This window comes from Notamacropus eugenii, chromosome 1 (assembly GCF_028372415.1).
Source record: "Notamacropus eugenii isolate mMacEug1 chromosome 1, mMacEug1.pri_v2, whole genome shotgun sequence".
Taxonomy (NCBI): Eukaryota; Metazoa; Chordata; class Mammalia; order Diprotodontia; family Macropodidae; genus Notamacropus; species Notamacropus eugenii.
In genome coordinates, this window is record NC_092872.1 from 696,732,365 (window position 1) to 696,754,757 (window position 22,393).

Genomic DNA, 22,393 nt, shown 5'->3' on the forward strand with positions numbered 1-22,393 from the left:
CAATGACATCAGGTGGGGAATGTCTTGACTTGTAAGTGAATTGGATAAATCCTCACTTAAAAGTGAGGCAGAGCTATGTAGTTAGTCCTCAGCCTCACTCTCTCCTCCAGTCATCAGAGTCCAGTGGTAAGACATAGGTCAGGATGACTAGCAGTGGGAGACCTTGACCTTTTTAAACTAAGGTCTTTCCCAGATCTCAGTTTGTCTGAGGTAACACTCATTCAGTGTTTAAGGCTAGGTAAGAATTGAGGCAAAAAAGGGTCTAGTTTGCCTTCACAGAAGACTCAGTCTGTCAGGGGAAGATCCTTAGAGTTTCTGTCTAGAACAGAAACAGTTGTTCTTTACATTTATCATGAGCCATCAAAACCAAACAGTGAGCAAGTGTGGCTTGAGCTTGGGCCTATCATTGACCACCAGTGAGATTCAGAGTGAATTGGGTTTGAAGCCCTTAGTAGCTCTAGTTGAATCTCATTGAGCTTTATCAAAACCTGGTGTTCCGAGTTCTATTTCAAGAAATCATAAATGAAAACTAGATGGAACAAAAGAGTTGTCTCAATTTGGGGGGGAAAAATGATAGAATAAATAAGTAGGGAGGAAAAAAAATCTAGCCCCTAAACTTCAAGATACCTTGTCAAGTATAAGCTATCAAAACCTACATTCCTTTGGATGCAGCACCCACATGTAAAGGTTATGACTCCCCACATGAACAGAGGGAGAAGATGAAAAGGCAGGGGGTGGAGAGGAGAAGCAGGGGAAGGAAATAGCAGCATTGCCCAAGTGGAACTAGGTCCTCGGGAGGGGACTACTGGGAACTACTGTTCACAGACTGTTGTTTGTCCTTCGTTGTCCAAGAGGACCAATAATATCAGGTGGGTGATGGCTTGGCTTGCAGGTGAATTGGATTTGGTGCTTAATAAGTGCTGATTGATTTGGCTTCAAAGCCAAGATGAAACGCTTCTTCCTGTGGAAAGCCCTTTGGGACTGCTGCCCCTCCCCAGTTGTTGGTGTGCTCTCTCTTTGTAGAAAGTACTTTGTATTGTATATGTTCTGTAACCCTCTATAGAATGAAGCTCCTTGAGGGCAGGAATTGCTTCCTTTTTTATCCTTGTATACCTTGCATGCAGTAGGTGCAGCATCAGTATTTGAATTGAATTATTAAGTGTATAAACTTAAAAGAAAATGTTTTGTTGTGAGTTTTAGGGAAAAAAATTCCCCGAGTGTACTAATATAGGATAGAATCAGTGCTGTTTTGGGGCTGAGATATTTTTGAAGCCATTCACTGTTAATTTCCTCTTCTGATCTTTCTATCTCGTAACTCCTTGACGTCACCCCATTAATTTCTCTTTTACTCTTTTCATTCTCTAATGAAGAGGTTGCCCTTGTGCTCCCCAAAGTCAGTCTTTCTATATTATCCTTAACTCAGTCCCCTCCTTTCTTTGCCAGCAGATTGCCTCCACTATCATTCTCCCCCCTCCTCTCTTCTACATCATGTACAATTCCCTGTGTACTGCCTCTTTCACTCATACCTATGAATATGCTCAAGTCTCCTCATATTTATATGGCAGATAGGTGGCACAGTGGATAGAGTCAGGAGGACTAGAGTTCAGATCCTGTCTCAGCCACTTACTAATAACTCTGTGATAAATAAAGTCATTTAGCCTCTCTGTTTAAATTATAATATAGGAATAATAATAGCATCTACCTCTCCGGTAGGTATGTGGATAAAATGAGGTAATACATATAAAGCACTTTTCGGACCTTAAAAGTGCTTATGTAAATAGTAGTTATTAACTCTTATTTTAAAAACCTTAACTGCATCATAGATTTTAGAGATGGAGGGCAACTTAGAAATCATCTAATTCAACCTACTTATTCACAGATGAGGAAACTGGGGTATATAGATATGTGATTTGCCCAAAGTATGCAGGGAGTCCATAGCAAAGCCAAAATTTGAACCCAGATCCAATCTACAAATTGAGTGGATGGTGTGATAGTCAATAAACACTTATTAAGTGCTGGGGATATATAGAAAGGCAAAAGGCAAACTCTGCCCTTCTGGAACTCATAATCTTACAGCTTCCCTTTGTGTCACTTTACATTTACAAAACACTATTTTTCCCCAATAGTCTTGTGGGACAGGTAGTGCCAGACTTAAAATCCCTAGTAAAGGTTAGAGCTTGAAATCTAACGTCCTTCTCCTGACAACCAAAGCCATTGAGTCAAGATGAACTCAAGCACCACTTCCTGCCTAAGGCCTTTCCTAGTTCTCATAGCTGTTAGGGTCTTATTTTATTAAGTGTTTGTTGATCGATAACGATATAGAGTTAGCCTCCAGTAAAGAAGGTCTGAATGCTAATCTCACTCCTGACACTGCTGCTCTTCTGACCCTGAGCAAGGCATTTAACCTCTCAGGCCCGTTAGGCAACTCTGTAAGAGAAGAAATTATACAAGAGTTGTACATCTGCTTTGGTAGCAGAAAATTCTCATCAAGAGCCAGATCCACACCAAATATATATATACACCAACTATAAGGGTAGAGTTTAGAAAAAAAATTATATAAATAGATGCCACTGTTAATGTGTGGTCTACAGAAAATCAATTGATTGAAACACTGTGGAATTAAGAAAAGTTACCAAGCTCTTTGTAATGATTCCATTACTAGACTTTGTCTATCAACAGAGTCAAAGATAGAAAGAGTCTATGTATACTAAGATAAGTCAGACACATGCTTTTAAATTTTTTAAATCTAAAACACACACAAACACACACAACCATTTCCTATACCCAGTAGGACCAAAAAAAATTCTGTATGAAACCATGAATCTCCATTTCACACTACTTTTAAAAATTGCATGGAAGATATTTTATATGTGATTATAAACTTTATGATTTGATTAAAACTTTGAAATTTTCCCTGCTTGACTATGCTTCCTTCTGAGATTCCTTCTATTTTCTACTGTGCATTTTCAAAAATGTTGTGGTGACTTTTTTGGCATCATTGTTGCTACTCACCACTCATTAGCTGAAAGAAAGAAAAAAATTCCTCATAATAAACAAGCCTAGGGGAGGCGGAGCCAAGATGGCGGTGTAGAAAGATGCACATACACATAGCTCCAAACCCACAACCCATAGAACATCTACAAAAACGTAACTCACGGTGAATTCTGCACCCAGAGGCCACAGAACATTGGAGCGAGGGAGATTCCTCTTCCAGAGAGACCTGCAAACCTCTCGCAAAAGGTCCTTCGAGCCGCGGACTGGGCGCCAGGACTGGGAGCTGAGTACAGCCCTGCTGCGGCACCGAGAGGAAAAGATCTGAGCGGGCTTCAGGGACAGAATCTCCAGCGGCCACGCGGGTCCCTCCACCCACAGGTGACAGGGGTCGGTGAGAGGGTCTCTTTGGCGGGTCGAGAGGGGAGTGGGGTGCCCCCGTAACTCAGGCCCCCTCGGGAGGCAACAGCGGAGGTGGGAGCAGACCAGAACTCCCCATGCAGGCAGGAGCTTGGATCCATTGTTGAAGGTCTCTGCATAAACCCCCTGAGGCAATCGAGCCCGTAAGGCGGCCCTGCCCCGACCTGAGCACCTGAACTTAATCACACACTGAATAGCAGACCTGAGCACCTGAACTTAATCACACACTGAATAGCAGCCCTGCCCCCGCCAAAAGCCCTGAGGCTGGCAAGCAGCATTTGAATCTCAAACCCCAAGCACTGGCTGGGAGGATCCTGAGGCGAAGTGGGTGTGAAGAGAATATTCAGAAGTCAAATCACTGGCTGGGAAAATGCCCAGAAAAGGGAAAAGAAATAAGACTATAGAAGGTTACTTTCTTGGTGAACAGGCATCTCCTCCCTTCCCTTCTGATGAGGAAGAACAATGCTTACCATCAGGCAAAGACGTAGAAGACAAGGCCTCTGTATCCCAAACATCCAGACTAAATATTCTGTGGGCTCAGGCCATGGAAGAGCTCATAGAAAATCAAGTTAGAGAAGTGGAAGAAAAGCTGGGAAGAGAAATGAGAGACATGCAGTCAAAGCATGAACAGCAGATCAGCTCCCTGCTAAAGGAGACCCAAAAAAATGCTGAAGAAAATAACACCTTGAAAAATAGGCTAACTCAATTGGCAAAAGAGGTTCAAGAAGCCAAAGAGGAGAAGAATGCTTTCAAAAGCAGAATTAGCCAAATGGAAAAGGAGATTCAAAAGCTCTCTGAAGAAAATAATTCTTTCAAAATTAAAATGGAACAGATGGAGGCCAATGACTTTATGAGAAACCAAGAAATCACAAAACAAAACCAAAAGAATGAAAAAAATGGAAGATAATGTGAAATATCTCATTGGGAAAACAACTGACCTGGAAAGTAGATCCAGGAGAGACAATTTAAAAATTATGGGCCTACCTGAAAGCCAGGATCAAAAAAAGAGCCTAGACATCATCTTTCATGAAATTATCAAGGAAAACTGCCCTGAGATTCTAGAACCAGAGGGCAAAATAAGTATTCAAGGAATCCACAGATCAACGCCTGAAAGAGATCCAAAAAGAGAAACTCCTAGGAACATTGTGGCCAAATTCCAGAGTTCTCAGATCAAGGAGAAAATATTGCAAGCAGCTAGAAAGAAGCAATTCAAGTATTGTGGAAATACAATCAGGATAACACAAGATCTAGCAGCTTCCACATTAAGGGATCGAAGGGTGTGGAATAGGATATTCCAGAAGTCAAAGGAACTAGGACTAAAACCAAGAATCACCTACCCAGCAAAACTGAGTATAATACTTCAGGGGAAAAATTGGTCTTTCAATGAAATCGAGGACTTTCAAGCATTCTTGATGAAAAGACCAGAGCTGCAAAGAAAATTTGACTTTCAAACACAAGAATGAAGAGAAGCATGAAAAAGTAAATAGCAAAGAGAAGTCATGAGGGACTTTACAAAAGTTGAACTGTTTACATTCCTACATGGAAAGACAATATTTGTAACTCTTGAAACTATTCAGCATCTGGGTACAGGGTGGGATAACACACACATAAATGCACACGCACATGCACACACACATAGAGACAGAGTGCACAGAGTGAACTGAAGAGGAGGGGATCATATCTTAAAAAAAAGAAAAGAAATGAAATCAAGCAGTGAGAGAGAAATATATTGGGAGGAGGAGAAAGGGAGAAATGGAATGGGGCAAATTATCTCTCATAAAAGAGGCAAGCAAGACTTTTTAGTGAAGGGAAAAAGAGGGGAGGTGAGAGAAAAACATGAAGTTTACTCTCATCACATTCCACTAAAGGAAGGAATAAAATGCACACTCATTTTGGTGTGAAAACCTATCTTACAATACAGGAAAGTGGGGGACAAGGGGATAAGCAGGGTGGGGGGGATGATGGAAGGGAGGGCATGGGGAGGAGGGAACAATTTGAGGTCAACACTCATGGGGAGGGTCAGGATCAAAAGAGAGAACAGAAGTAATGGGGGACAGGATAGGATGGAGGGAAATATAATTAGTTCTTACACAACACTACTATTATGGTAGTCATTTGCAAAACTACACAGATCTGGCCTATGTTGAATTGCTTGCCTTCCAAAGGGAAGGGGTGGGGAGGGAGGGAGGACAGATTGGCAGACAGGGGCAATTAGAACGCTCGGGGTTTTGGGGTGGGGGAGGGGACAAAAGGGGAGAAAATGTGGAACCCAAAATTTTGTGAAAATGAATGTTAAAAGTTAAATAAATTAATTAAAAAAATAATAAACAAGCCTAGTGAAGCAAAATGACTCCTTACATGTCTAAAAGGGTAGGTCATTTTACCTTATATCTGTCACCTGTTAGGAGGTGGATAGCATGCTTCCTCGTTGATCCGGGAGACATGGTGTTGGCCATTGCTTTGATCATAGTTCTAAAGACTTTCAAAATTGTTTGTCTTTTCCATGTTGTTGTACTGTATAAATTGTTCTCCTGGTTATGCTCATCTTACTCTCTGGCAGTTCATACTGCCTCAGAATCATTTCTTCCATTTCATTCATATAACATATTTTGTTCAGCCATTACCCAATTGTCTGAGACTGAGGCAGCCAGGTCTTTTCTGTTCTCCCTTTGATCCCTCCTTCAGTATCAGAAAGTTTATTTTACTTGCTGTTTTACTTTTACTTTGTTTCTCCCTCAATGGTGTATTGTAGATGTAGGGGGGTGGGGTGTCCTCCACTCCTTTAAATTTAATCTGCCTTTTTTACATTTTGTCTGCTACCTTCTTAAGTGTAGATCGTCAGTGAAATAATAAATCAAGACCTGATTTTTGTAGCATTAGCTACATTAGCTAGTATATTAGCTAGCAATTTCAAAATGCTCAAACTGAAAATTTAACAATTGACTCTCCCAAAGTAGCTCCAGCATGCTACTGATTTCCCCCTTTTAATTTTCCCCTTCTCCATCTCCAGTTGTTTTCCTGGTGAGTTTGGTGTATTTCTACACCACATTTTGCGTGTGGTCAACTCTTCTTTGTCCATTTCAGATGAAAGTAAGATTTATCTGAGGTCAATCCCTTTGTCCTGTATATTCCTCTCACACACTCCAGTTAGGAGAAATAGCAAGTCCTCCCCTTCTTCCTTCTTTCCACACCCTGCCTTCACTTGAGACCCTGAGAACAGAACCTAATTTCTCTGGATTCTTGTGTTTGTACTTAATCCAGCTTTACTTCTTGTCATCCAAGATACTTGAAAGTCCTCCATTCTATTACTGGTCCATTTGTTCCCCTTTAGGATTATAATCAGCTTCTTCGGGTAAGTTATTCTTGGTGGCATTCGCGTCGTTTTTTGCCTTTTTGGAATATTATATTCCAAGGTTGCATTTTTTTTTTGTAGAATATGCTAATGCTTATATGATCCTAATTGTAATTTCTTTGCTTGCCATATTTTTCCTTAGACATAGGAATTCTGGATTTTGAATGTGACATTCTTGAAACTTTTCAGGAGGTGATTGGTAGATTCTTTCTTTTTTTCTTTTCCCTGTGCTTCTGAAAGAAAGTATTCATTTATGATTTCTTGATATATATAGTGTCCAGATTTTTTTTGTTACCATGTTTTCCAGGTTAGTTTTTTATATCACATGCCTTACATTTTCTTCTTTTTTTTCAGTTTTTTTTTCTATTATAATACTTGTTGCTATATCATGGAGTCACTGATATGTTTCCTTTGTTCTAGTTCCCACGGATTCCATTTCTTAGGTAAAGTTTGCCTTATCTCCTTCCAGTTCTCTCCTCTATATTTTCTATTTCATTTTTTTAATCTCTTCTTTTCTTCCATGTATTCATTTAGTCCTTATGGAAAGTCTAGTTTTTTTAGTTTCTTCTTGAAGTTTTGACTGGATTTACAGTTATTTTTTTGTGGTGGTTTGATTTGCTTATTTCTCCAGCTTTAGTGTCTAAACTAGGGCTTTGTGCTAGAGCCAGGCTCCACTTTCTGCTGCATTTTAGGGGTGGTGGTCTATATTCAGTCTCACCCTAGTTTCCTTGTCTTATCTCCACCTCCCAGGATCTAGCCTACTTTGATCTTTGTGGTTCAAAGTGTCAGATATTCATAGCATTCTTTTGAATCTCAGGACACAATGTTAAGGGCCTTAGTGCCCCTGGGCTTGGTCTGTCACAGTCTGTGTAGTGTGACACTGTGCCTCCATAGATCTTCCAAGGTCCCCACCCTAGGCTTTCTGACCACCCTGGAGCTTTCTTGGGAAGCCTTCTGTTCTTGATGCCTCTGAACACAAAACCTTACAGGCTACACATACCTCATCTCTGGTCAGATTGGTGCTGGCTTTGTTTCATGAACCTCATTCTCTTATCATCTCTAAATATCTGGCAGAATTTTTGTGCAGTTCTGGGGTGGAACAAGTCGCTATAGTTTCTCTTTGGATTTCTTGTTATTATTCTGGTGCAAACCTCAGGGTTTTGCTAGAGTCATTGTGTGGTAGCTGCTGGCTTTTGCCTCTTATATCTCAGGCATCTCAGAGGCCAAAGCTGTACTCATTGTAGCAGCAAAAATGGGAGGGAAGGTGACTGCCCATCAAATAGAGATGTAGCTGAACTGATTATGGTATGGTATGTTAACCAAATAGAATATTAATTATTGTGTAATAAGAAATAATTTGTTGTTTTTTTCAGTTGTGTCCATTTGGGGTTTTCATGGCAAAGATAATGGAGAGATTTGCCATTTCCTTCTCCAGTTCATTTTACAAATGAGGAAACTGAAGCAGACAGGGTTAAGTTGCCCAGGGTCACACAACTAGTCAGTGTCTGAGGCTGGATTTGCCGTCAGGTCTTTCTGACTCCAGGTCTGTTGCTCTATCCACTGTTCCATCTAGTTGCCCATAAAGACATGATAGATAAAAGGAATTCAAAGAAACATGGGAAAATTTGCATGAACTGATACAGAACCAAGAGACTAGTACATATAATGACTGGGATATAATGTAAATGAAAAGATATAATTCAGATTATATTTATGGTCCAACCTTAGTTCTAGTTAACTGATGATGAAACATACTTTTTTCCTTCTGGTAGAGAGGTAGTAATCTAAGGGTGCAAATTTTTTTTAATATATTGTTGATCATGGTAACCATGTTTGTTTTGCTTAACTTTTTTTCTTTGTTATAACTGAGAATTGTATTTGAGGTTGGATAGCATAAGGGAAAGTGAGTGTGCTATTTTTAAAAAGTATCAGTAAAACAATTTTTAAACTAGATTGTCCCTATAATAAGAAAGCAGGAAAAAACAGTCAAACTTAAGATGGAGTTGCTTTATGTATACACTTTTAATGACGGGCTTTTGACTTTCATGTATTGTTGTAACCTTGTTTTTTTTAAATGATGACTTGACAACTATAGAAATTTGGTTGATATCTAAGGAAAGAATATTCAATTATAGAACTCTCCTGGAAAGGTGATAATTTCTTTTGCAAGAGTTAAAATTTTAAAGATGAGTTTTCTTTTCTTCTGGCAAACCATCACTTCATCTTAGAAATAGGCAATTTTCAGTCTCCAGCTAACAAACTATGTAGATAAAATGGTTGTCATATCCCTGTATCCTAGCTACCTTCTTTGTTCTTGCTGAAACCTCTGTCCAGTTTCTACTTTTATTATCCAGAGACGCGAGGCTCCGGAGTTTCTTTACCCGGCTATGAACCTCCAGAGCTCACAGCTGGAGATTTTGGGCAACCATTGTAAACATAACCCACATTGTAGGTTAAACTAGAAGGTTGTAGAATCGTAGATTTAGAGATGGAAGAGACTTTGGAACATCTCCAAATCCCTCATTTTACAGATGAACTGAGAACAAATGGGTGAAGTTACTTGGGCAGATCACTTCAATTTGCCCAAAGTCAGCTGAATAGTAAGTAGCAGAATCAGGATTTAAATGTCCAAATCTAGTTGTCTTTTTTTAATCCTACACTGGTTTTCCATCCTTCACTACAGTATTCTTCTGTCCCTAGAAGTTTAGAGGTGTTCATAATTTCTTAAGAAGTATGCCAAGTTAAACTGAAAAGGCTTCAGATATAGGCCTAGTGATACATTGTTATCGCAGACCTGGAACTACTTTTTCCAGGTTTGGAAAGATTTGTCACCAGAAAATGGTTCAGTTTTTCCCGAACAATTCAAGAAATTTCTTATATAGATATGAAGAAATTATGATTTCAACTATTGGAGGGAATTGTCTTTAGTAATAAAATTATTGTACTGAATATGGGTTAAATAAGCTATTGTTGCTTAATCTGGAGATCTCACAGTGTCTTAGAATTTTATTTCTTGCTGTTACTCACATGTGGCATTTTATCTCCAGTCTCCTTGGCTTTGGACAGGCTGTTCACCCAGGCTCAGAATGTGCTTTCTCTTCATGTCTGTGTTGTACAATCCCCGGCTTTGTGTTTAAAGCTCAGCTCAAATGCAAGTTCTCACAAGCAGAAATCCTGTTTCTGCATCTGCTAGAAATACTTGGTATTTCCCCAACTAGAATGTATACCTTGCCCCAAAACCCACTCCATTTATGAATTTTTCTTTCTGTCAAGCACTGTGTTTCTTCTAAGGTTCATAACCTCAGTCATCCATGATTCCTTATTCTACCACATCTTGAATATGCATTTAGTTGCAGAGTCTTCTTGATTCCACCTTTTCAACATCTCTTGTATCCATATTACTTCTCTTTTCTTACGTAGTCACTGACTTAGTTCAGGCCCTCTATTAACTCTCATCTGGTCTATTGTAATAGCTTCCTAATTGGTGGTACCTTCTTCATTTTTCCATCTCCAGTTGATTCGTTTCCTAGATGCTAAAGTGATTTTCTTAAAATAACTATGTCATTACTCAGCAAACTCTAGAGGGGTTCCCTACCATCTCTAAGGTCAAAATCAAATTCCTCTTTTTGGCATTCAAAGCTCCTTACAACCAGTGAATGTTTCCAGCCTTATTATGTATTACTCCCCTTCATATACTCTACAGTCCAGACAAATTGACCTTCTAGGGGTTTGTCATATGACATTCCATCTCTCATATCTGTACCTTTGAACTAGTCTCCATGTCTGAAATGCCCTCCTTCTACTTCTTGCAATTCCTAATATCCTTTAAAACTCAACTTAAGTACCAGCTTGTACATGAAGTCTTTTCTGATTTCCCTAAATGCTAGTGGTTTCCCTCTAAAACTGTTCATTTTGTATATATTTTGTATGTACTTATATACATATGTGTTTTGATTTGTAAGGTCCTTGAGAGCAGATTGTTCAGTTTTTGTATTTGTTGCTTCAGCACTTAATCTCCATGCTTGGCAGTTAGTAGGACATTGATATGTTTATTTGATTGATTATGCCCTCAGTCCTTTTTCTTTACTTCTTCAGTAATGAATTCCTCTTTCTCATACACCTTCAGTCATTTCCTCTCAAATGGCTCATTTTCATCTACTTTTTAAATGTGCACAGGTCCAGCAATGCCTTCCTACAGTATTCTTCAACCTATCTGGCTACCATCCTGTCTCTCCCCTCCCCCCTCCATGAATGCCACAATATTTGGAAAGTTTCCTGTACTTCCATGCTTGCATCTCTCTCCCTTTTCTCCCTCCTCCTTACCTCTCCCCACACTACTATACTGAAACTAGCTTTTACCAGAACTTTCCAATCATCTTTGATATGCTAACTCTGGTGGCTGTTTTTTAGCCTTCATCCTCTGAGCTCCTTTGATGTGCTTGACACTACTGACCACCCCTTCCTTCTGTGTACTGCTTCTTGCTTTGGCTTCAGCCTTCACTTTCCTAATTCTCTTCCTGTCTTTCTCTTGGTTCTACACCTTTTCCCCTAACTTCTCATCCTTTTCCAGATGCTCTGAGTTGTATGTCCCCCTTAGGTCCTGCCTTCAGGCTTCTTCTCTTTTCTCTATACTCTCATTTGGAAATCAAATTCACTTCCAGAAATTCAACTATACAAGAATTCCCACTTCTGTGTCTGCTGCCCTGACCTATTCAGACCCCAGACCTCCATCTACAGCTGCTTAATTGGATTTTCTGCTAGCTCTTCAGACTTACCTTGTCAGAAACTGAGTTGCTTCTTTCTTACTTCACTTTCTGTTAAAGTTCTTGCCACTCACCTGCACTACAAAGTTTATAATCTTGCTGTTTCCTTTGACTCTTCACTTCCTCTCATCTCATATATTTAGCAATTTACTAAGCCATACTAATTCTTCCTCTGCAATGTCTCCCATCCATTCCTCTTTCTTCCCACTAACACTTTTAGTTGTTAGCACTACATTTCCTTACCACCTGACTGTAATGTTGAAATATCCCCCCCAGAAGATCTTGATTGCCTCTGCTTTCTCTGGCTTCTAATTCATCTGTTATATAATCTAATGTAATCTTTTATATAATCTTAACTCTTCTTTGCTATACATTTAGTATCCTCCCAAGTCTAGCCATACCCTAACTTTCCAAGCTTCTCATACTATTCAGCTTCACATACACTCCACCCCCACTGAATCTCACAGTCACTATCTCTGGCTCAACTCCCAAATAGCCTATGAATTCCTGCCTCTTTATCCTTTGTCCTCCACCTGATGAATCCCTGTCAGTCCTTTAAATCCCACCTCAAATGCCACCTTTTCCAGACTGCTTTCCCTGAATTCCACTCCCCCTTCCCAAAATAACAGGGGACATTTCTTTCTTAACTCTCATATGATACATTATTTGCCTGTGTATTCACAGTCTGTATTATAGGTTAAACAAATTATGCTTGTGTCACATTCCTTTATTAGAATATAAGCCTTGGGAAGGCAAAAGCCCTGCCTTAAATAAATGTGAAGATTTCATAATAATTTCACCATTTGGTAGAACTTAAATGAAGAGAGAGGTAGCATTGGTTGTGCTTGTTTTCTTCACCATTTTCAAAGCAATATGATTGGAAGGGTTGGCCTACAATGTATTGTTCTTATGCTACTAGTAACAAATATCTTTAGTTATATGTAATGTTTTTATCATTTTCGGTTTTGTTTTCATTTTGTTTTTGCAGTTTTGATGAAACAGGAGCATAGAGAAGAGATGGATTTGTCTTCAGTTCCATCTTTGTCTATGCCTCAGAGTGGCAACATTCAAGGCCTCCCCTCGCCTTCCTCAGATCCAGGGCAGCCACATGACAGCTTATTGACTTCAAGTCTTGTTTGTCCCATCCAGCAACCATATACATCACTGGTGACCTCTTCAGCATCCCATCTGTCCCAAATACAAAGTAGGAACATTAGTCCTGGGGAAGAGTGTCATGGAATGCCGTCTGTGCTGCATCAATCTTTTCAAGCCACATCTGCACCTCCTATGAGGTCTTCCTACCAGCCTATGCAAACTAATGTTATGTACAATGGACAGACTTGTCTTCCCATTAATGCTGCCTCCAGTCAAGGATTTGATGCAAATTCATTTCAACAGGATACGGCGGTACCTAATTTAATAAATCTTAGCTGTCAACCTCTGCCATCATTACAGTTTCATTCTTCAAATTCAGGGTCACTGTCAACACCTGCTACAGGAGCAGGACATCCCTTAGTGCATACAACTCATTCAGAGCAGTCACTGCCTCACCTGCAGCCAGTGGGATACCACTACTCAAACACAGGACAGGCTCCTGTTACTTCTACAACAAGCCAGTCCTTGGGACAGCCTTCCCCTCACTTACAACCAGGAACATACCATACTTCAAACCCTGGGTCTGCTACAATTTCCTCACCAACAGCCTCTCATCCCTTGGTCCATTCACCACTATCTGGACCCCCATCACCTCAGTTACAGCCTATGCCTTATCAGTCTCCGAGCTCAGGACCTGCTTCATCACCATCTCCAACCACCATAACTCACTCTGGACAACCCTCACCTCAAGCACACAGTCCTGGAGTGGGAGGTATTTCTGTACCTTCGTCATTAGTATGTCAGCATAGATGTGATTCATCTTCATTTTCACCTGATGGAGCAGCAATGAACATTAAACCTGAACCTGAAGATCAGGAATTGAATTTTGAAACCATTGGTCTCCAGGATATCACATTAGATGATGGTGAGTTCATACTTATGTTTTTGTTGTTCAGACATATCTGAGACCGTGCTTCTTGAAAAGTTGCTAGTTGTCTTTCATGCCATGGTGCTATAGTCTAGGTTTTCAAATACCTTCATTTTTCTTGAAAATTTAATATTGACAGGCAGCATTTCATAGCAGGTAAAGAACTGACCAGGGCAGAGCTAGGTGGTGCAGTGGATAGAGCTCCAGCCTTGAAGTCAGGAGGACCTGAGTTCAAATTTGACTTCAGACAACTAGCTCTGTTGCCTCACAAAAAAAACCAAACAAACAAAAAACAAAAAGAACTGATTTCAGTGTTAGGAAAACCAGGGCTCAGTATCCAGCTCTGACACTGTGAACTTGGGTGGGTATTGTCACTTTTCAGAGCCTTGTGCACTTCTCCAAAACTGATAAGTTGGAGTTTTCTACCTTGATTGAGAGTAAGTTACAAAGGTCCAGTGGAGAGAGAGAGAGAGAGAGAGAGAGAGAGAATGCACACATGCACACACACACACACACACACGCGCGCGCGCATGCTTTGACATGGTGATGTTGAGATGCATTCTTAAAAATCTTCAGAGAAAACAGTGTTTTAGAAAAGAATTGTGTTGTTGCAAATTATCTTTCAGAGGTAATAGGATCTAGGAAGTGAATAAAGATGAGGGGGAAAATCATTGTTACTCATTTGACATAGTCATTGAGAGATAAGAGAATTTGCATGTAATTTGGTTCATGCCACTTCTCAAACCTGTTGTCCTGACAGAAGCAACAGAAACAGGAGAGCCTACTTCTAAGCTTTTGCTGGCTTAGTGACAAATAAAAAATGATCCTTCTCTTGCTGTTTAAACAAAAATTGAATTGTTGAATTTTGGCTTTATAAGATATATAAACCAGGGAGCAAACTGTTAATATCTTTGTCAGTGATTGTGAATATTCAGTAGAATCTGATTTTTAGTGCTTGGAGTCAGGATGCTGAGGTTTAAGTTGTGGCTCATTTCCCCAGAGTGTGTCATCTTGAATAAGTGACATCACTTTTTTGAGCTTCAGTTTCTTTTTGTGCACTAGGGACAATGCAAGCTGTGCCTGCCTTGTAGGCTTTGTGAGAATCCCGTTAGATAATACGTTCTTACTGTGGTGCTTGTCACTTCGTGGATTAAGCATATAACAAAAGAAAACAAAACCTGCTATATTTTGAATAGATATATGTAGTGAGGGTGATCAGGAGCACTTACATAAAACCCAAATTTCAAAATCCAAGACAATAAGATCCCGAAATGTGTAGGGTTTCAGTTTGGTGATAGCCATGAATCAGAGAAAAGTACTTCTTGACCTAACTGAATGTAATTTTTTAGTCACTTGCCCTAAAGAACATGTTGTTCAGCCTAGAGGCCGAAGGGCTACCCGAGCCTTCTTACCTCTCGCAGGTCTTCGGAGATCAGCCGGATAAACGTGTTGAGAGAAGAGACTTTCCAGAGTCGAACAAGGGTTAGGCTTTATTCAGGGTCTTAGTTACATGTGCAGGGTGAATTCTTCCTCAGGAGAGAGGAATCCTCCTCCTCCCAAGGGGCAAGGATCGTATATTAAAAGGATGGGAGCGGAAGCGGGGGGGGGGGGGGGGGGGGGGTCCTCTTCCCTCCAAGGGCCCCTCAGCGTGAAGAGTGCCTTCAGGCTTTCCTGTCCCTACTTAAGCTCTCCCAGCCGCATAGTTTGCACGTGAATACCATGTGTGCTCTCAGCCCCTAGCTAGTCAACAACAGGTGTGCTCAGACCACGGGCCAGTCTCAAGGGTGGGATGCTCTCCCCAGCAAGTTTCCCACTGAGAAGAGGTGGAAATGCACGAGATAGCCCGTGTTTCACGCCTCAATTCCCATCTGTTCCCTGGGGGGCCTCATGAGAACGCTGAGGTTTAGAAGTCCTCACCTTTACCTGCTTAAGACTGTCCACGAGAAAACTGAGCTTACACCCCCAACACATGTGGTGTCTTAGAGTACATCCTGAAATAAAATACACTGCTCTTTGAACACTGTATTGGGATTCTTTCATTTTGATAATCCCTGTTCTCTATAAGTATAAGCAGTTAAAGGTGAATATTAAAAAATGAATACCAAATTCTTGAATAAATTTTACAAATTAAGAGAACACTTTTAAAATCTAAGTTCACTGCCTTTAAATCCTCTTTGAGTACATATACCTAGATTACATAAGCTTTAAAATACTTAAATAGGATTTCTTATAACTTGGTTTAAAATTTTTTACATTTTTAAAGAATTACGCTTCTAATACTTTTTAGCATATTTTTTGGGAATATAGTTTCTATAGAAACTTGTCTTAATAAACAGAACAGATTTCTGTGTTAACCCACTTTGATGATTAAATTATCTAATAAGATTAGTCTGTGTGGTGGTTATTTTCTTCTTCTTGTTCGTCAGTCATGTCTAATTCTTCCGGCTGTGGACCTGTCCATGGGGTTTTCTTAGAAAGTGTATTGGAGTGGTTTGCCATTTCCTTCTACAGTGGATTAAGGGAAACAAAAGTGACTTGTCCAGGGTCAGACAACTAGTAAATCTCTGATGCCAGATTTGAACTCAGGTCTTCCTGACTCCAGGCACAGTGCTCTATCCACTGAGCCACCTAGCTACCTAATTGTTATCTACTGAGAGGTTAAAAATGAAGATCACTGGTTCATTTTTTTTTTTTTTGCAAGCTTGCAAAATGTTTCTTCATGTTTCTGACAGATGAATGACTCACTGGTATTGAATCTCAATAGTCTGGAAAATGCGGTATACGTTGTTTTAAGCTTTTGATTGTAAATCTTCCTTGTTCTAGCCTTTGGATGTTGTTGGTAATGATAAAAACTAACATTTATAGAGCAGCTTAAGGTTTGCAAAGTGCTTTATATGTGTTATCTCATTTGATCTTCACAACATCCCTGAGAGAGAGGTGCTAGTATTGTCCTAATTTTTTATTGTTTTAAAATGTCTGATGCAGAATTTAAACTCAGGTCTTTCTGACTCCCAAGTCAGGAAGTACTCTATCTCTCTCTCTCTCTCCCCCTCCCTCTTCCCTACTCTACTTTGCTTCTCTTCTTTTACTTAGTTCTGCCTAGCTGATTTTAGCTGAAAACTTTTAGACTGAAAGTTTGATTATAGCTATATGACGACTTCAGACATTTTTTAGATTGGCCATATCAATAACTGCTCTCCCCAGAATGATCCAGAACCATTTCCATAAAATCCTTTTTTCCCTCTTTGATTCTGTTTTTTCTTTTAAAAAAAAAAAGTGCAGTAGTTGAAATACTTTGAAACATTAAAGATCTGCATATTTCTAGGATATGTTGTAACATGTGTAATCATGACGTGTAAGTCACTGGGTCCTTAAAGGCTAAGACAGCAAAACTTAAACTCTGGCAGTTTCCACCAAACTGCAAAGGCTTCTACTGGTCTCACGTATGTATCATCAGGGCTGGCTCCAGAGTAAAGAATTTTTCAGCCACAGCAATTCTCAGAAACCATATGCTAAGTTATAGGGGAGGTGTCACCATAAACAGAATTATAGGACCTTATAGTATTGAATATTAAAGCTTGTTGAGATTAAGAAACGTTTTATCCATAAAAGTGATTGTGTAGCCTTTTATTGTTGCTGTTCAGTTAAGTTGTGTCTGACTCTTTGTGACCCCATTTGACATTTTCTTGGCAAAGAGGAGTGGTTTGCCATAACCTTCTCAGGCTCATTTTACAAGTGAGGAACTGAAGCAAAGAGGGTTAAGGGATTTGCCCAGGGTCCCAAAGCTATTGAGTGTCTGAGGCCAGATTTAAGGCCATATTCAATCTCTAAAGAAATAATATTTATTATCTCAGTGTTTTCTAAACTCATTTAGCTGAGGAACAGTTTGAACTTGAAAGTTATTGAAGGAACCCACAAATGTTCATCTTATAAGTAGAGAGGAAAAAAAGAAGTAGAGAAGAGGAATACAAGGTAAAGAGAGGGATTGGGGACATTTTGGAGTGAAATGAATGAAATTAAGCCAGTTTCCAAATAGATCCAAATTTGCTACTTAGAATTATTCTTTTATACATACATAATTTTGTACTTAATATTTTAGCATGGAAAAATATTTCTAGTTTAGAAAGTCTTACTGAACATAGTTCAGGAAAGTCTGAATTATCCATGTATTTAATGAAATCAGTATTAGTATTGTTAAAATGCTTAAGGAGGAAATGATTAAACTGTGTAGCAATAATACTTTACATCTCCTATCTTTGTGAATGGAATGTCTTAGAAAAAATGCTAGCTAAGTATTAGTGGTCTAGTACAAGGGTCAGCTAACTATGACCTGCAGACCAAATCCAATAAAACTTTTAAAAAAATCGTAAATGGCACTCTTAGCTTGCTGTCAATACAAAACTAGGTGGCCCGCCTTCAGGCAGTAGTTTTCTGGTCCTTGGTCTAATGTTTAACCCTTTCATGGGAAAGTTCATAAACCTTATTTTAAATTTAGTCTTAAGATATTAAGAAATTTTGTCATAAATTTTAGGTAACAGTAAACATCTATTAAGTTCCTACTATATGCCAAACAGTGCTAAGTTCTGTAGATACAAATAAGAAAAAGAAAAGACCTGCCTTCTGGGAACTTAAAATCTGATGGGGGAAGGCAACACACAAAAGAAAGCTGAAACATTGAGTGGGAGGTGAAGTTGGTGGAGATACCCTATGTGAGATAATGGTGGAGTACAAGCCAAAGAATACATCTAGTGGGAAATGAAGTTAGCTGGTTTTTGAGTCCTAATAGAGTCTTCGGTAAAAGTTCTTTGCCCTGCCATCCAGCCCTCCAAATGGGCAGAGAGGGTGCCAAGGGTGCTGAAGAAGATGATGAATTTATTGGTAAAAAGATTACATTATCATACATCATCAGAGAATTGTGTCCTGAAAACCTAAGAGAAGAATTTACCAAGGGGAAAATGGTGTTTGACAGCGTCAGAAGCTGCAGAAAGGTCAAGAAGAGTAAGGTTTGAGAAAAGGCCACTGAATTTGGCAATTAGGAGATCTCACATTGTTTCCCCATGAAGGGCAGAAGAGATACAGGACAGTGAAATCCCCAATGACAGGATCAAATGAGGGGTTTTTTGAAGGTGGGGGAGACATGGGCACATTTGTAGGCAGCAGGGTAGGACTATTCAGGGAAACACTGAAGACATGACAATAAGGATGATAGAGGTGGCAATTTGTTGGAGGAGATGGGATGGAATGAGACCACTTGTGCAGGTAGGAAAGAGTAAGGCCACCTGTTCATATGAGATAGAGGAGAAGGAGGACAGAGTGGCAGAAGGCATCTGGGTGATAGGAGATAAGGAAGAGGGGAGAAGAAGGAGCTCTTAGCAAATGGGCTTAATTTTTTTTCTGTAAAATATGAAGTTAAACTTTTCAACTGAGAGGGGAACCATGAGATGTTTGAGGAAAATTGAAAAGGTTTGAGAGAGCCATTGAGGAGAGTAGAATAGTGAGCTTATAAGGGAGATATAGAAGTATTAATAGTAGCAGCGAGTGCCCAGTTCAGGTTGCATAATAAAATTTTGTAGTAGACTTAGTAAAAGTTGTATGATTCTCCCTGACCCCCCACCCCCACCCCCCACCCTTGCCCCTTCATTTAATAGTATATCTGTGGGAACAAAGACAGTTGAAGGCAGCTAGGTGGCACAATGGATACAGCACTGGCTCTAGAGTCAGGAAGACCTAAGTTCAAATCCAGCATCAGACATTTCATAACTATGTGATTCTGGGCAGGTCACTTAACCTTAATTTCTTCCTTTCTAATTTTAGCTGCATTGGTTTTGTTTGTGCAAAACTCTAAATGTTTATACAATAAAAATTGTTTCAGCCTTTATGAACCTTTTGCTTGTCACGAATTCTTTTCTTGTCCATAGACAAGAAAAATTTCTTCCTTGTTTTTCTAATTTGCTACATACACGCGTGTGTGCATGCAGGCATATGCACATGAGCACATACACAATAATTTGCTTTTGTGTCTAAATCATATATTTGGAGTTTGTCCTGGTATATACAATGTGAAATATTGGTCTAAACCTAATTTTTGCCAGACTCCAGTTTTCCCAGCAATCATTAATAAATGATGAATCCTTTCCCTAGTAACTAAGTTCTTAGTTTAACCAACATTAATCTGCTGTGTTCTTTACTTCTGTAATTTGTGTACTTAATATGTTCTGTAGATTGATCTTTCTATTTTTAAAGTCAACAAGCATTTTTTGTTGTTGTTGAGTTGTTTCAGTCATATCTGATTCTTGGTGATGCCATTTGGAGTTTTCTTGGCAGATATACTGTAATGATTTGCCATTTCTTTCTCCAGCTCATTTGATGGACAAGGCCAGTCACTGTGTTAAGCTCTGGGAATATGAATATAAGATTGCTCTAGCCCTTAGAGGAGCTTTCATTCTCATGGGGGAGGACAGTACTGAAAGGGGGGAGAGATGGTGGTAAAGAAAATTTTTGGAGTGTATCCTGGAAAAAAAGGAGACATGACTGACTTCTTGTTGTTTCCGGTCCTTCATTTAAGATGACATCACAAGGTGATTTCTTGACCTGCTGGTAAATTGGATTTAAGTTGTGTCAGAGACTGGCTTAAATATTAAGTAGAGATTCTAGGAGTAGCTGTCCAGTCAGAGAAAGGGGCCAGAGGAGTGGGAAGGTGCTTCCAGTGTTTGAATTCCTTAGCTGGTATGAACTTCCAGGATGAAAAGGTTTAGTAGAGAAGCTTCTAAGTGTAGCCTGAAGAGACATGAGGAATTTTTAACCAGTACCAAATTGTCTTAATTGTTACTACTTTGTAACATAATTTTAGAGCTGGTATTAAAAGACCTCCTTCCTTTCCTTTTTTTTTTTTTGTTATTACCCTTGAGAGTCTTGATCATTTGTCCTTTGATATGAGTTTCATTATTTTTTCTAGCTTAATAAAATAATCCTTTAATGGTTTGATTAGTACAGCACTGAATTGGAGCTATTCAAGGGAAGAGTGGTTAGATTTTCATGTAATTGGAAGTCCTTATCATCTAAACCTAGATGAAGTATGAGCAGTTTGTGTAATAGGTAAGGTATACTATGTATGAGAGGTAGTCCTATGGAAAGTTCAATTTAAGTTTGATTGTCATTGCAGTGGATTGTCAGGTCACCAGATTAAAAAAAAAAAAAAGAATTGGACATGAGACACAGGGAGTATTCTGTCACAGATCTTGATTATGGGAAATGGAGATTGAGCCAGGTTCAAGATTTTTTGTATTCTGTTTTATTTAGTAGTATTCCAGTGCCTCAGTCCAATGTAGTAGAATCTTGAGAATTAGGGACAGGGTTGGGAGTGGAGTAAGGTAGGGAATATTTCATAGGATTTCTGTAGTATAGTGGAAATGGTAAGGAGTAGTAATCATGATACCTGGCTCCTATTTCTGGTTCTTTCTCCACTCTCTTCCTCATTTAGATCTATGATCTCATAAATTTAGAAGTTCTTTTAACATTGTACACCAAAACCTTATCTACTTTTGCCCATCCTGTGCAACTCTTGACCATGTCCTCTCCCAAGTAGAGGGGTGAAGAGAAGCATCTGCCCAGTGTGCTAGAATCCCTCTTTGCTTTGTCCTGGCCTACAGTGGAGCCCTCTGGCCCTTGCTTTTCCCCAATCCTGCCATCTTTTTCTCTCACACAAACTTGGAAACAAGAAACCTTGCTTCCTTTTATAACAGAAGGAAAGCAGAGGAATGCAAATATGTGAAGTATTGGTAGAGTTGGATGTTAAATATGTAGTCATATTTTTGACCAGTTGAGTAGGTTTTATTTATTATTGGGGAGGGATGCTGGTACTACCGTAAGGGTGGCTGGGATACATTTGGTTTTTATGCTCTAGTCACTTTGTAGCATACGCACTCCTTGTCCCATGTCTTGTAACAGAAAAACGGGTAAAACCACCTGACACTGTGTGCATCATGTAGTTCTGTGGTTATTACTCCCCTAGTGATGCTGTTTTTAAGTTGTTTTCATCTACATATTGTAATCATTATGCATGGTGTTCTCACTGGGTTTTTATTTTCTCTCTCCACAAATCCTCTCTCTTTTTTTGAATTCTTCCTATTAGTCATTCCATTACATTCATATACCAGTGTTTCTTCAGTCATTCCCAGTCATTGGAATTTTCATTTCTCGTTTTTTGCTACATGGGATTGAATTTAGCAAATTTTTATTTAGTCCTGAATAGAGAGTATGTTTGTTGTTATTTCATTCCTCACAACTTCTAGGTATTCGGTCTTATATTGTTTGTATGTCAGACCATATCATCCCCTTGCTCAAGAAGCTCTAGTACCTCCTCATTGCCTTTAGGATAAACCATAGGTTCCTTTGTTTGGCATTTTTAAGCCAGGCAGCCTTTTTAGGCTGATTACACATTATTTCCACCATCTACTCTGTCCTCCTTTTAAACTGCCCCATACTTACAGCTCCATCTGCTGCCTCCTTGCCTTTGTACAAGCCGTCTCCCACGCCTAGAATGCTCTACCTCTCAGAACCCTGGTATCCTTAAAGAAGGTGACATTTGAACTAAACCTTGAAAAAACTTTTTTTGATTTCCCTAAATATTAGTTTCCCCTCCCTCCTAGTCACTGTGTGTGTATCCTATATTTATGATATTCAGTGAATATTTTCATTTCCCAAGTAAGCTCCTTGAAGGTAGAAACTTACACTTTTATATCTCTAGGCCTAGCATCTATCCCATTATACTGCTAGGACACCTCTTGGTTGCTTAGTAAATGCTTGCTGAACAAATGATTGAGAAATTGAGCGAAAATTTAAAAC

The 22,393-nt window shown here is 39.4% G+C and overlaps 1 protein-coding gene across 4 annotated transcripts in view; it reads left to right on the forward strand.

Annotated features, from left to right (window-relative positions):
• The window catches only part of NFATC3 (nuclear factor of activated T cells 3), a 173,928-nt gene that overhangs the window by 113,719 nt on the left and 37,816 nt on the right, over nt 1-22,393 (forward strand). For 3 of the 4 annotated variants that reach the window (XM_072636144.1, XM_072636143.1, XM_072636146.1), the window contains one exon: nt 12,515-13,546. The exons of the other annotated variant lie outside the window; for it this stretch is intronic. In XM_072636144.1, coding sequence (XP_072492245.1) covers nt 12,515-13,546 — 1,032 coding nt within the window. The remainder of the gene's footprint in view (nt 1-12,514; nt 13,547-22,393) is intronic. 4 annotated transcript variants of the gene reach the window in all.